This window comes from Rosa chinensis, chromosome 7 (assembly GCF_002994745.2).
Source record: "Rosa chinensis cultivar Old Blush chromosome 7, RchiOBHm-V2, whole genome shotgun sequence".
In the NCBI taxonomy this organism is placed as follows: domain Eukaryota; kingdom Viridiplantae; phylum Streptophyta; class Magnoliopsida; order Rosales; family Rosaceae; genus Rosa; species Rosa chinensis.
Window position 1 is genome coordinate 70223622 of NC_037094.1, and position 12676 is coordinate 70236297.

General features: G+C 38.8%; 1 protein-coding gene, 1 long non-coding RNA gene and 1 pseudogene across 2 annotated transcripts; 1 reads left to right on the top strand and 2 right to left on the bottom strand.

Annotated features, from left to right (window-relative positions):
- Positions 1 to 2995: 2995 nt before the first annotated feature.
- On the bottom strand, positions 2996 to 4534 carry LOC112175357. The gene is made up of 5 exons (XR_002926419.2): positions 4451 to 4534; positions 4257 to 4338; positions 3780 to 3846; positions 3298 to 3502; positions 2996 to 3216 (listed from the first exon to the last, which is right to left on the bottom strand). It is a non-coding gene; the product is annotated as an uncharacterized LOC112175357 (long non-coding RNA).
- Positions 4535 to 4699: 165 nt separating this feature from the next.
- Positions 4700 to 6007, top strand: LOC112178506 (annotated as a pseudogene).
- Positions 6008 to 8997: 2990 nt separating this feature from the next.
- Positions 8998 to 11887, bottom strand: LOC112178507. Its single transcript, XM_040511582.1, is given in 14 exon segments — positions 8998 to 9045; positions 9047 to 9172; positions 9174 to 9230; positions 9232 to 9253; positions 9255 to 9297; positions 9300 to 9346; positions 9446 to 9463; positions 9465 to 9493; positions 9495 to 9576; positions 9578 to 9590; positions 9704 to 10101; positions 10153 to 10975; positions 11082 to 11475; positions 11662 to 11887. Coding segments are annotated over 12 exon segments (1233 nt in total). The 5' UTR covers positions 10503 to 10975; positions 11082 to 11475; positions 11662 to 11887.
- Between the last annotated feature and the right edge of the window lie 789 nt (positions 11888 to 12676).

A 12676-nucleotide genomic window follows, 5' to 3' on the forward strand; every position in this document is an offset into this window, starting at 1 on the left:
ATCACGCAACTTGCCATGTTTTGGGATTCTTTTGCCTTTCTTTAATTGATTTTTTAAGGAAAACTTCCTTTGCCCAACTATATTTTCCAGAATTTCCACCTCTTCACAGACTCTTAGATAGTCCCAAGATATTGTGTCTCTGGAGTTGGGAACAAGAGTTTATGAAAAGGTTCAAGAGTACTAATACGGCAACATTTCTGTCCCGTTTCTTTTTTCTTCCCCTGTTTCTAGAGTTTCTGCCAATGCCTTCTTCAAGGCTTCCTCTGCAGCCGCCTTGTTGATCCTCTACTTTTTGTCAAAGTACTAGTTACGAACTCAGAACTATATGCTCTTCTTTGGTCTTTGGTACTGATAACCTGGATCCTGGCACTCCTAAAATCATAGATATATCACTTGTTGACATTCTGAATTTCCTGTTCCCAAACACAAAAGGTATGTGTCGCTGTCATATGCTTGTAGCAGAAGAGTGATTAAATCATCTGATTTCTTTGCATCCTTTTCTTTAATGAACCTCCATGGAATGCATCTATCAGTGTTGCAAAGGGTGTTTTCTGCAGCAGCTCTAAAGTCCCTTCAGTCAGCTTATTTTTGTTTTATGAAATTGTTTTCAGAAAAGCAACCATTGTGCAACGATATTGCACATAACCCTCTTTTACATATCTTTTCCTTTTCCCAAAGACTTTTCCTCTTCATCATCGTTTGTATCTTCTTCCTCGTCAGTTTCTTGCTTCTTCTTTCTACTCTCTTTTTTTGTCTTCCTTTATCCATTTTCTTCTTCTTCTTAGCACGAACTTCTTCTTCATCAGATTCTTCTTCATCTTCTGTTTCTTCCCTGTTTCTTCTTTTCTACTTTTTATCCTTATTCTTCTTCTTACCGCGACTTGTTCTTCATCAGATTCTTGAAGATCTTCAATTCCTTCCAGTTTTCTTCTTTTCTGCTTTCAGTTTTCTTCTTTTTATCCTTCTTCTTCTTACTACAGACTTGTTTTCATCAGATTCTTCTTCATCTTCAATTGTTTGCTTTTTTTTTTCCTCTCTTTTTCTTTCTTCCATTTTATCTGTTTCAACTTTTCCCCAATTGTTTCTTCTAGACTTTGTTCTTCTTCAGATTCGTCTCTTTGTTTTCTTTTTGTTGTCCCATTTCCTCGAACTTTTATAAAAATCTGTAAACAGTTAAGAAAATGAGAAGTCAATAGTGATTTTGATAGTTACATAATCAGTGACATAGTTATTCACATGTTAATGATAGTGACATAAATAGTGACATGAACAATGACTTGGCCAATGACTTGATCATAGCCAGTGACTAGTGCAGCGACATGGGCAATTACAAAGACATTAAAGAATGACAAAACGCTGAAATGTTCTCACATCAGATTCCATATGTAATTCAAACAAAACTCACAAGCAAATTCATTTTCTCATCAGATTCCACATCTAATTGAAACAAAACTCACATGCAAATTCATTTTCTCATTAGATTCCACATGTAATTCAAACAGAACTCAGCATTTTCTCATTAAATTCCACATGTAATTCAAACAAATCTCACCATGTTCTTATCTGATGACACATGTAATTCAAACAAATTTCACATGCAAATTCATTTTCTCATCCAATTCCACATGAAATTCAAACAAATCTCGCATGCAAATTCATTTTCTCATGAGACTCCACATGTAATTGAAATATCTTTCCTATTTCAAACAAACCCATGCTATTCAAATCGAAATTATATGAAAGGAGGAGGAGGAGTTCACCGTTGTCTGTTTGACGAGGACAGATTTTCGGTAAATTTGTAAAACCCTAGATTTGGAGCTTAGTCGGTGAATCGCTCTTGCTTAGGCACCGGTTCACGGAGGAGGAAAATCAGTATTTTTATGCTGTTTCGCCAGAGAGAAAATCTTGAGCTGTTTCTCTGAGTTTTGAAATTGTGAAAACTGTAAACTGAACGAGATAAATAGTCATTATAGTCTTGCTCGGGTTAGATAATTGCCACGGGTAGTAATCGTAAATTTTTGTAGTTCTGGGGTTAGATAGGTAATTTGAAATAGAGGCAGTTACTTGTTCTATGTTTTCACTCATGACATTAGTTTTACAGTCACTTTGTCAAATAATGGCTGGTTAATTTTCAGTGTCTTGGACTAAGATTCATAGAGATTGATTTTCTGAATTGTGCAGCAGAACGCTCTGCAACGGCACGCTGCAATATTAATGAAAATTAAAAAAAGTACTCACAACAACTTTGGTTGGTTAATGGGCAGCGGAACACTGCCGTTGCAGTGCAGTGGCACGCTGCAAACTAAAATAGAAATATCATTTTAGCTGTGACTTCTCTAGTGACTTAAGAGTTCTAAAGTTCTTGGCTAGTGATTTGACTAATGACTTGGCTAGTGACTGGCCAGTTAATTTCAATCTACAGTAACTTGACCAGTGACATAGTCCATGACATTCAGGTTGCCAGTTCCAGTGACATTCAGTTTTGTCTATAACTTGGTCAGTTACTTTAAAAGGTGCCTAAGCACATGAATTTCTTTCAAAAGATCATTGCAAAAAACTTTTATATACTAAAGAAATCTTTGTAACTTGGCCAGCAACTTCACTTGGTCAACTATATGGACAGTGACTTCGCCAGCGACTTCACATGGCCAGCTACAGTGACAGTAACTTGGCCAACTACATGGATAATGACTTGGCCACTTCACATGGCCAGCTACACTGACAGTGACTTGGCTAGCGACTTCACTTGGCCAGCTACACTGACAGTGACTTGGCCAACGACTTCGCTTGTCTAGCTACATGGACAGTGACTTGGACAGCTACATAGACAATTACACGAATATTCAGTGACATTCAGTTTCTCTGTAACTTGGCCAGTTACTTTAGAAGGTACCTAAGCACATAAATTGCTTTCAAAGATCATTGCAAACAAAATTATATATAGTAAAGCAATCCAAAAACTATAAAAACATGTACTTTAGATGCTCTCAAAAACTATATAACATGTACTGAAGGAACTCTCCAACCCGTCCTATTCCCTAAACAAATTTTTATAATTCATCGTGTGTTGAGTTCCAGCCGTGCCTACTTTCTGCAAATGACTTTACCACATGAGCTCTAAATTTCAGAATATCATCCTTTGTTAGTTTGCTTGGAACTCTATCATTTTTCGAAATTTTCTCCATGTTGTACATCACAAAACGCCTGCAATCCAATCTGTTCCTCACATAAAAATTGAAGTCAATGAATTTGAACTTTATAATGATATATCGACATTTTAAACAGCTATGTACTTACGAGTCTTCTCCTTGTTGAGGGCAACTTTTAATGTCTTGCACATTCATTTTTCCATTATAGCTATCCCTGATCCATTTTATGCTTTCTATCTCAGTTTCAGTCAGTGGAACTTCCATCAGTTTCAATTGTTCTTCTGAGCTGTTCTTTTCATCAAATTTCATTCGGCATCCTTGTTCTAGCATGTCATCTGCTTGGTCTTTGACTGCTGTCATCCAAGCTCTACCATTTCAATATGCATTTCCAATATCACAGCATAATCAATAATATGCTTTCTCTTTAAATTAAATATTAAAATAAATTACTATGACAGAAGAGTTTCATATCATTTTCTTGACATTTTAAAAGCAATCTCCAGTTAATGGTTTTTTTGGTTTCCTTGAATCACAATGGAACCATTTCTTCAAATCCTTGTAAAAAAATCAACAGTGTATGATGAAATCCTGATTCATGCGAAATTGGGAAGAATATATAGCTAGACCTACCAGATTCTGGAACATTGGTTCGCAGAGGTAGACGTACAGAATAGACCGTTAAATTTTCTGCCGAATGCTGTTTGAAAGAAAAACAGAAGACAAGTTATTATCAAATACAAATGATTTGCTTTGAATGTAGATTAATCGTTCCACTACTTACCCAGTATAAGGGGTTCATAAAAGATGGCACCTCTCAGAAACTTCAAAATGACATTTTTTATCATTATCATTATCTTTTTTTTTTCAGAGCCCAGAAGCTTAGTTTGGATAAATTGACACAAATATCTCTAAATGGAGTGTTTGAGTTACTGTTGGGCTTAATTTGAATAAGTGGTCACAGCTTCTATATCTAAAAGCTGAGTCACTCTTTGAGCAATACTAATCAGAAACTTTTATGAGCATACAAAAGAATTCTATATTGTGACAAAATAAAATACATTTATGAACAAACAAAATATGACTTTCATAAAGATTGAATCATAGTACCTCCAATTACCGATTTCATTAAAATCCTCTTTTGCATCAATTAATTCCTCTATTCCCATAGCTGAATTCACACATCTTTATCCTGATACAAGAATAGATTAACAAAAAAAAATTAAAGCAAATGAAGTTCGGAGTATGAAGTTATATAGAAGAAGTCTAGACCCAGAACGATAGGGAGCAAAACTCTCACTTACAAAGTATAAGAACCTGGGCGAATAGAGTTGTGAAGGCTCCCGAGCAGTAAGAGAGTGAACAGAAGAAGAAGAAGGAGGCGGCGCTAGCTAGGGTTCAATAGCGCTGTCTATTTATACCGGACTCCCCGACCGGACTCATCTAACAATTACAAAGCCCATTTTTTTTTGGGCTTTTATTTAAGCCCAAGTTGTTTTATTAGTCGTCGTCTCTATTTCAAGTCTTCCACAGTGGTAGCAGAGTTTTGGAAAATGGCTTGGTGGCGCCTTCTTCTGACTCCCAAAACCTCAAAACCATCCTCCACAGCCAAACCCTAAACCCTAATCAAACTCTCCTCTTCACCTCCCCATTCTCCACCTCCTTCCTCATCACCAAAACCCCGAAGAAATTCAAGAAGCGCCGCAGAAACAAGACAGCCCGCGAACCAAGCTGGTCCAGACCCAACCCAACCTCCTCCCCACCTCGAACGCATCGTCACTCGCGACGCCCACTTCCGATTCCTCACCAAATCCAAAGAATACCTCTCGAAGCAGCCCCACCGCGTCCTCCGCCTCGACGACGCCGGCAAGCTCCACGCGAGCTCGGCTTCCCCCGCGGCCGGAAAGTCTCCAAGTCCCTCCAGCGCCACCCCTTGATCTTCGAAACGTACCGGCACGACGACAATAAGCTGTGGATTGGATTCACGGAGTTGATGGAAGGTTTGATGGAAGAGGATGGCGTTGATGGAGGCGATGGAAGGGGACAGAGTCAACAAGGTGAGGAAGTTACTGATGATGTCAGCGAATAAGCGGATTCCGTTGAGCAAGATTTATCACTGCAGGTTGTTGTTTGGGATTCCTGAAGATTTTCGGGACAGGGTGGCGAAGTATCCTGATTATTTCAGGGTTGTGGTTGAGGGTGATGGGAAGAGAGTGCTGGAATTGGTGAAATGGGATCCTTTGTTAGCAGTTAGTAGTTTAGAGAGGGAGTTTGTGGTGAATGAGGATAAGGTTAAGAGGGCTTTTAGGTTTCCTGTGAAGCATGGGAAAGATTTAGGTTTGGATGATGAGGATTCGAGGAAGTTGAACTTGTTGAATTCGCTTCCTTTGGTTTCGCCTATTCAGATGGGTCGAGATTGGACCTGTGGACATTGGAAGCTGAGAAGTATAGGGTGGGAATTTTGCATGAGTTTTTGAGCTTGACATTGGAGAAGAGGGCTTCTATACACCACATTGTGGAGTTCAAGGAGGAGTTTAGTTTGACTAAGCACACTTACCAGATGCTGTTTAAGCAGCCCAGGACGTTTTATTTGCCGGGACTGAGATGAACTGGGTTGTTTTCTTGAAAGATGCATATGACCAGAATGGGGTTTGATTGAGAAGGATCCCCAAGTGGATTTCAATGAGAAGCTGTATAAGTATGCTGAAATGCAGGAAATGGAACCGGGTTATGATTCATCTCAGCAACTGATAAGAGGGAATACACAATGCGAGTGATTGTCTCGAATTCAAGGAACCTTGTTGGAGCTCCAATTTTCATGTTTTATTTCTGGTGGAGTAGCACTCTGGAGGAACCTTAAAGGTACAAGAAAATTGGTTGATCAGAGGTACCTTGATCCTTGACGTGACCGTACTTGTTTCTGTCTATTGCAAGATTTTAAGTCATAAGAAATGAGAAGTATGTGGTATGTACACCTTGACGGCACCTACAGAATCTAGGGTTACCTTATCATATTGGTTATTGTATATGCTATTTGCTGGTACTAGCCAGTAGTTGGCAACTAATATTGATGCACTTAATGATATTGAGCAACCAAAGGTCTAGTCTAATCTCATTCTACATGAAGGTGTTTCAATTTAAGATAATGAAATAGCCTTCTATACCTGTAATTACTGTATGTTGTTAATTTATGTCACAAATTATCAGTTGTGGCCTGAAGACAGCAACTCAGTTAATATGCAGGCTTTCTCGCACGTAATACATTTTATGTTGTTAACTCCAAGAGAAGACCTACAAATACTTTATGACTGTCAATATTCTACCAAGTCCAAGTTTCTTTGGTGGCTGTGAATGCAGCTCGATCATTTATCATTTACAGAAGTTCTAGCTTTTCAGAGATAAAAAAGCATGTTATCATCTCTTGTTGTGTATTCAGGTGCACTATAATGTAGTTGGTATCTGTGTATATCGTATCCAGATGTGGTTGTCGACTTGTCGCACTGAACTAAACTTTTTGCTGTCTGAATTTACATTAACAATTTACATGTATTTTGCAGGTGGGAACCATCTTGCACATAGAACGTGGCAATGGTAGTTTTGGGGCACATCTCTTTTCCAAACAGCTCCTAACTATGTGCATTGCAAACTATGAGGTCTTAGGAAGCCAAGTTCAGCTAAATTTAGAAGGGATCTTCCTGCGGTGATCGGTTCTTTCACTTCAAAACAGTTGCCATATCTATCTGTCTCTTTTGATATGTTGCATTCTGCAAGATGTGGCCTTGATTGGGAGCAACGAGGTATCGGTCACAATTTATCTATCAGAATTTGCTCCTTCGTTTTTTCTTGGTCAAAATTGCATCTTTGTTAGGTACCATTTCTTTTATAGGTTTCCATTTGTCCATGCTTAGTTGTATATCTGCAAAGTCGGTCATTATTGCGGAAATACAATACTTAAAAGCAGAATCAACAAATCTTTTCAAATGAGTTTGTTATCTGTCATTCTCTTTGGATGTTGTTAGATTCTTGCATTTTATTTTCACTTTCATTTACCCACCCAGATAGTTTATCTTGTGTAGTAAATAATGTACTCTGGTTTTGTCACTTCCAAAAAGTGATCGAGTTATTTACTGAAAATTAAAGAGAATGTGGTTGAGTCACTATCACTGAAGCACTTTAATCAGGTGCAGATCGGATCACATAAATTCAAATGAAATGTATTCTAAGATAACATCACTACCAAATAGTAATGGCATTTCTTTGATATTTAAGTGAGACGTATATTGTTTCATTTCTATTTCTGAGTTCTACAGTTATCATGAACATTCTGCAATTGATGCCATTCAGTATCTAGATTCTATTAGTGTCGTCATAAAATATAAAATGCCTTGCACAGTTGCACATAAAAGGAATTTACATAAAGCTGTTTACATGAAAAGTGGGTATGCAAATCCTACCGCATTGTTTGGGTACAAATTGAAATTGATGTGGAAAAATATAGTGGAGTGGCACTCTTGAGGAACCTTGGAGCCTACAAGAAAAATTGGTGGATCAGACGTATCTGGTGACCCTTGAGTCCTTCACATGATGTATCTTGCTTTTGTTTTCTGTTGGAGGATTTAAGTCAAAAAAGTATGACCTACCATGTATACCTTGGCGGCAGGATTGTTTATTTGTTATTGATTATTCAATTTACTTGGTATTCTGTAGATGATGGTGTGTAAAAAAAACTGTACCTTAGAGCTTCAAGTTGCGGCAGGAGTTTTCATGTCTTTCCGGTAAGTGGTGCAAGAATGAACGATGATGAGATGATCATATATGGAAGGATCAACCCGGAAGCATGAGCACCAGGGCTTACTGATACTACTAAGGAACACAGATTTACTAACAGAGCTTTCGATCTTCCTCCCACTTTCAAGTAAATCATTTTCTTTTGTAGATTTCATGTACTTTAATATACAATGAAATTTAGCTCCAAAGTGATCTTTTAAGCTTGGAGCCTTGTAGAGTACCTTAATGAACGTAGTAATTTTATATGACCTCATCAGGCTTAAGTTTTGGCTTATAGATTCATGGTCAATATTCCTAAAGGTCGAAAGTTAAAACTTCACAAGCTATCTTGTCGTTCTGGGTCAGACATCGCATAAAGATGATATCATTGGAAGATAAGGCTAGAGATTTTGCTGTTGTTTGCGAGCATTATATTGTTCTTCATGTCTTTCCACGTCAAAGCATCTCCTTTTAAGGGACATAATTGATGTGGCTGGTCATCTGCTTCTTATAATTTAGCCTGATCTGGCTCTCACTCATTTGTCAAGCTCTTGATCTTTCACCGTTTAATACTAGAATTATGACAGACTTATACAAAATCTCATATACTTTGAGGTCCAAAGTTATGTGGCCTTGGAGTAGTGTTCTTCTATACAACCGTTGCTCGTACTAAACAGAGAACAGCAAATTCGAAAAAAAACTGCAGCCGGCACCATATTATTAACTGATGGGCAAAAACTGATTACATGAAACCACCAGGTTTTGTATAGCTCTACAGACTATTATAAGACACTTGACACATAGGAAGGGAGACGCCCTCCTAGAATGTTTGTGTGCGCGCCAAATTTTGTGCAAGGTCCTAAAACGAAAAAGCTTCTAATGGGATGAAGAAGGAAGCACAGCTGATGACTCTTTGGCTTCGCTCTTGGACTTCAGCATTCTCTTGTGTCCAACACTTGCAATGGCAGAGCTCTTGTGGCCGCGGTTTGGAAACGTTCGAGGTTTTCTTTGGTGATATGGAATCAGACCTTTTTCTGGGAACTGAGACACTTTGGGTAGCTTCTACCTGTTTTTCTGCGAGGGTTCATCCGGATTTTCCTAATGCAGCTTTGGCTACACTATCTGTAACTGCTATTCCTTGCTCGTGGTGGCTTGATGGCTTGCTTGTTCAGGAAGACTAGCTTTGGGAGAAGACTTATAATAGTTTTGCGCAGCTGCTCATCGCCAATGTTGTTCTGGATCGGATTGCCTAATAGATTTCAGACCCTGTAGCGAGTTGTAGTTAGCAACAAGCTGGCCAAGTGCCTTTGTTGTTGATTATCTTGTTGAAGCTCAGGTCGAACTGTTAGCTTCAATAGCCTGTGTAGACCTTCAACATCACTGATTTGTTCCCAGCAAGATAGAGCTCCTTAAGTATGCTACAGCTGATAACCCTGGCATACATTAATCCACAATGAGTCAGTGATCAGTTTGAAATGATATTTTCAAAGATAAAATTGGTGGTTGTAAAACCGGTCTGATTGGTTTATTACCGGCGTCCAATTCTAGAATCGATTGTAACTGAGGTTTAGTACTCGCAAATTGGCTTAATTCTCTCAGTCCTTCAATGGAGCTGATCTTGTTTTTGGACAAATCAAGTGTGTGAAGGCTCTTTGGCACGATCTGGAGTGATGTGAACTGCAAATTCAGAGGAAAAGTTAACACAAAGCTCAATAAGTTAGCTCAAGACATATTTTAAAGTTATAACTTCGATCTTTTGTTTCCCTTTCTGGCTTTCTGCTATAGCATACCTATGAAGTTGTTTGACAAGTTAACGGATCGAAGGCTGCAGAAGCATGAAATGATGGGGATGGCTTTTAAGCCCATACCAGAGATGTGAGCCACTGTAGACGAAGAGTTTAGAGTCTGGATTACGGTATTAGCATGCAATGTATCCTCTGAAAGGTTGGCATCGGGACCTCGAGTGAAGTAAGTTGAGCTTCTTGATCCAGGAGTTTGAGGAGAGGGTGGGGTTTGTGGAGTGACGACTCCATCATCTTTATCTTCGTTAGATAGAAGTGAGGAGGGTGTTGTGTCGAGATCTTTCATCCAGTCTAACACTCTCGAAGATGAGGATGCTTCTGTTGAGAATGCAACCCATTGGTTCTGAGGCCATAAGGATGAGGATCTAATTTGAAAACCGGTCCAGCTCTGGTCATCATTCACGATGTTCTTCCCTTTGTCTACAGATTTAAAGGACAGAGGTGATTCCATCTTTTCGAATTGCATAACTCTGTTTGGTTCAAGCGTATCCGAAGAGTACCCGCCTTGCATATTCAATTTAATTTTGTAGGGAAGTTGCTTTGGTGTTGCAGTGGATGATGATTTGTGCAGGTTCCTATGGCTCCAAAGAAACTTCCACCACAATCTTCTGCTTCTAGAAGGCAAAACTTGGCTTGAAGAATGCTTCTTGAGCATCACCTTATCAGCACTGAAATGGCTTCCCACAGAAGCAGGGCTTCCAGGATTAACATCCTTCCTTACCCTTCCATCCAATTCCTGCAATTGTTCAAAAGACTCTGTCTTCGAAGCACGCAACTTAGACTGCATCTTTCCATCCACCTTATGAGTCTCCAAATTCGAGCAAGACCGAGTTAGCTTTCGTGAACCCCAAAACTCTGCTTTCACAACCCCAGGATCACTAAGATGCCCACTTTCTAGTCTATCCACACCCCTCCAGAGTCCTTATCAGATTCACAGCAATCCATCTTCCTTAATGAGACCTCTTCGCCCGCATTGGCTTCACTGACCTGAAGATCAGAGCCATTAGAGTTGATGGGGCTCTCTCCATGCTCATCTTCAGCTTCATAGGCTGCTTCACGTAACCCAATAAGGCTATCAGGACTCTTCACCTTGTCCTTGATAGGTTTCTTGTCAACACCATAAGGGATAAAGGCTCCGAAAGATTTCAAAGGCTTCAACCCATTAACTTCCACAGTTTTCACAGGTTGTTGTTGAAGCCTGAGTTGCAGGGTCCTAATTGCCTTGTCCACTTCACCTGCTTTTGCAGATTCACCATCTCCCTAGAAAGTTACACATGAAAATTGACCAAATAACAGAGTTTCAGGATTGAAAAAAAAATAAAAACCAAATGCATAAAAGTAACCAACTAGATTCTGAAATTCTTACCTTAACCTTCTTCTTCTTCCTAACAATTAGAGAGAAGCAACTAATTTTTGCCATTCTGAATATGATAAACTCCTGAATCCTCAAGATCAAACAAAGCTTTGGTATTCTCCTAGTCTTTGATTTGTTGATGTTTTCTTCCAAGGTCAAGCTCGCATCTCCAAACTAAAGGTCTGATTGCTTTGAGGCTGCACCACTAAAAACTCGATCACATTGGATCAGGGGTTAACCATTATCAATGGGGAGGCACCAAACGATTAACAGAGGCCAATCGAAACCGGAAAACCGAAGACCAAGGCCAGTTCTTCCGGCTCCTGAGAATTTGTGATTGTCGGCCAGAGTTGTATCTGCTGCAGCTTCTCTCCAGAAGCTTTGAGATAATGTGTTTGTTCAAACCCTTCAAAAACCCAACAAAACAAAGGTGTCAGAACTTAAAACCCATTTTCAGAAACATTTCGAAACCCCCCAGAAAACCAGGCAAGACATGAACCTTTTGTGCAGAAAACAACAAACCCATCTCAATTAGCATCCAAAAACCTTAGCATACAACATGTGAGGATTAGTTTTCTTATATTGTAATTACCTGCCAGATTGCCAAAGTAGCTATACTGTAACTGTATTGGTTTCAAAAGTGACCCTTTTTTGCAACGAGATTTCAAAATGTGAAGGAGAGAGAGGTGATAACGGTGGTGGAGGGCAATATATTTACTCTCCACACCTAACACCACGACGAAAATCGAAAGAGTTCGACTCACGTCCTCCTCCTCTCTAGTTCTATGCCCCCTCGAGGAAACCTTTCTTTTGAATACAAAGGGAGAGACAGAGGCCTCTAGTCTCTACATCAAAGCAGAAAATTTGACACCGAGGATGTTCTTGAAGCGAAGAATGAGAGGTGGGTTTTTTTGGTTGAGTTGGAGAGAGGTGTATAAACCACAGGATGGAGGGACTAGAAATAGGGGAACTTTATTTAGAAGAGGCAGAGAAGAAAAGGACACAGAAACGCGCCTGTTACACGGAATTCGTAAAATTATACATGTATTGAATAATAACAATAATTAACCTTCCATATATTATAAATGACTTGGATATTTCTCTTTCTTCCATGAAGATGAATTAGATATTCTTTCGAAAAAAGTATTGTATATAATCTTATTCTATAGCTTTTTTTTTACAAAAATTAGGTGGCTTTTCTAATTAGGTAATGATTGAGGTAATCTGATTTGAATTCTGAATCTAGAGGTGGGCTAGTCTTAGAGGTGAGCCTTCTTTTTCATACGGCGATTCACTGAGCTTTAGCCCGCCGGGCGTTTGAATTTAAGTTCAGAATTTAAATCAAATTTAAATTTAAATTTGCGATCAGGATATATCAGAATTAAAATTTAGAATCTGGGTTAGTTTTAGATGAGAACACGGACTTGGACTTCGTATCTTTACTTTTTGTTTTGTAACATTTGGAATGTGTATTGTATTCAGATTTATGTATACTTTTTTTTAGGAAATTTTTTAACAATAGTACCTGATAAATGACTCACTCCGAAGTTTGGTACATTTTCTTTCAAACAAATCAAAACGATACATGAACTTGTTATCTTGACTGA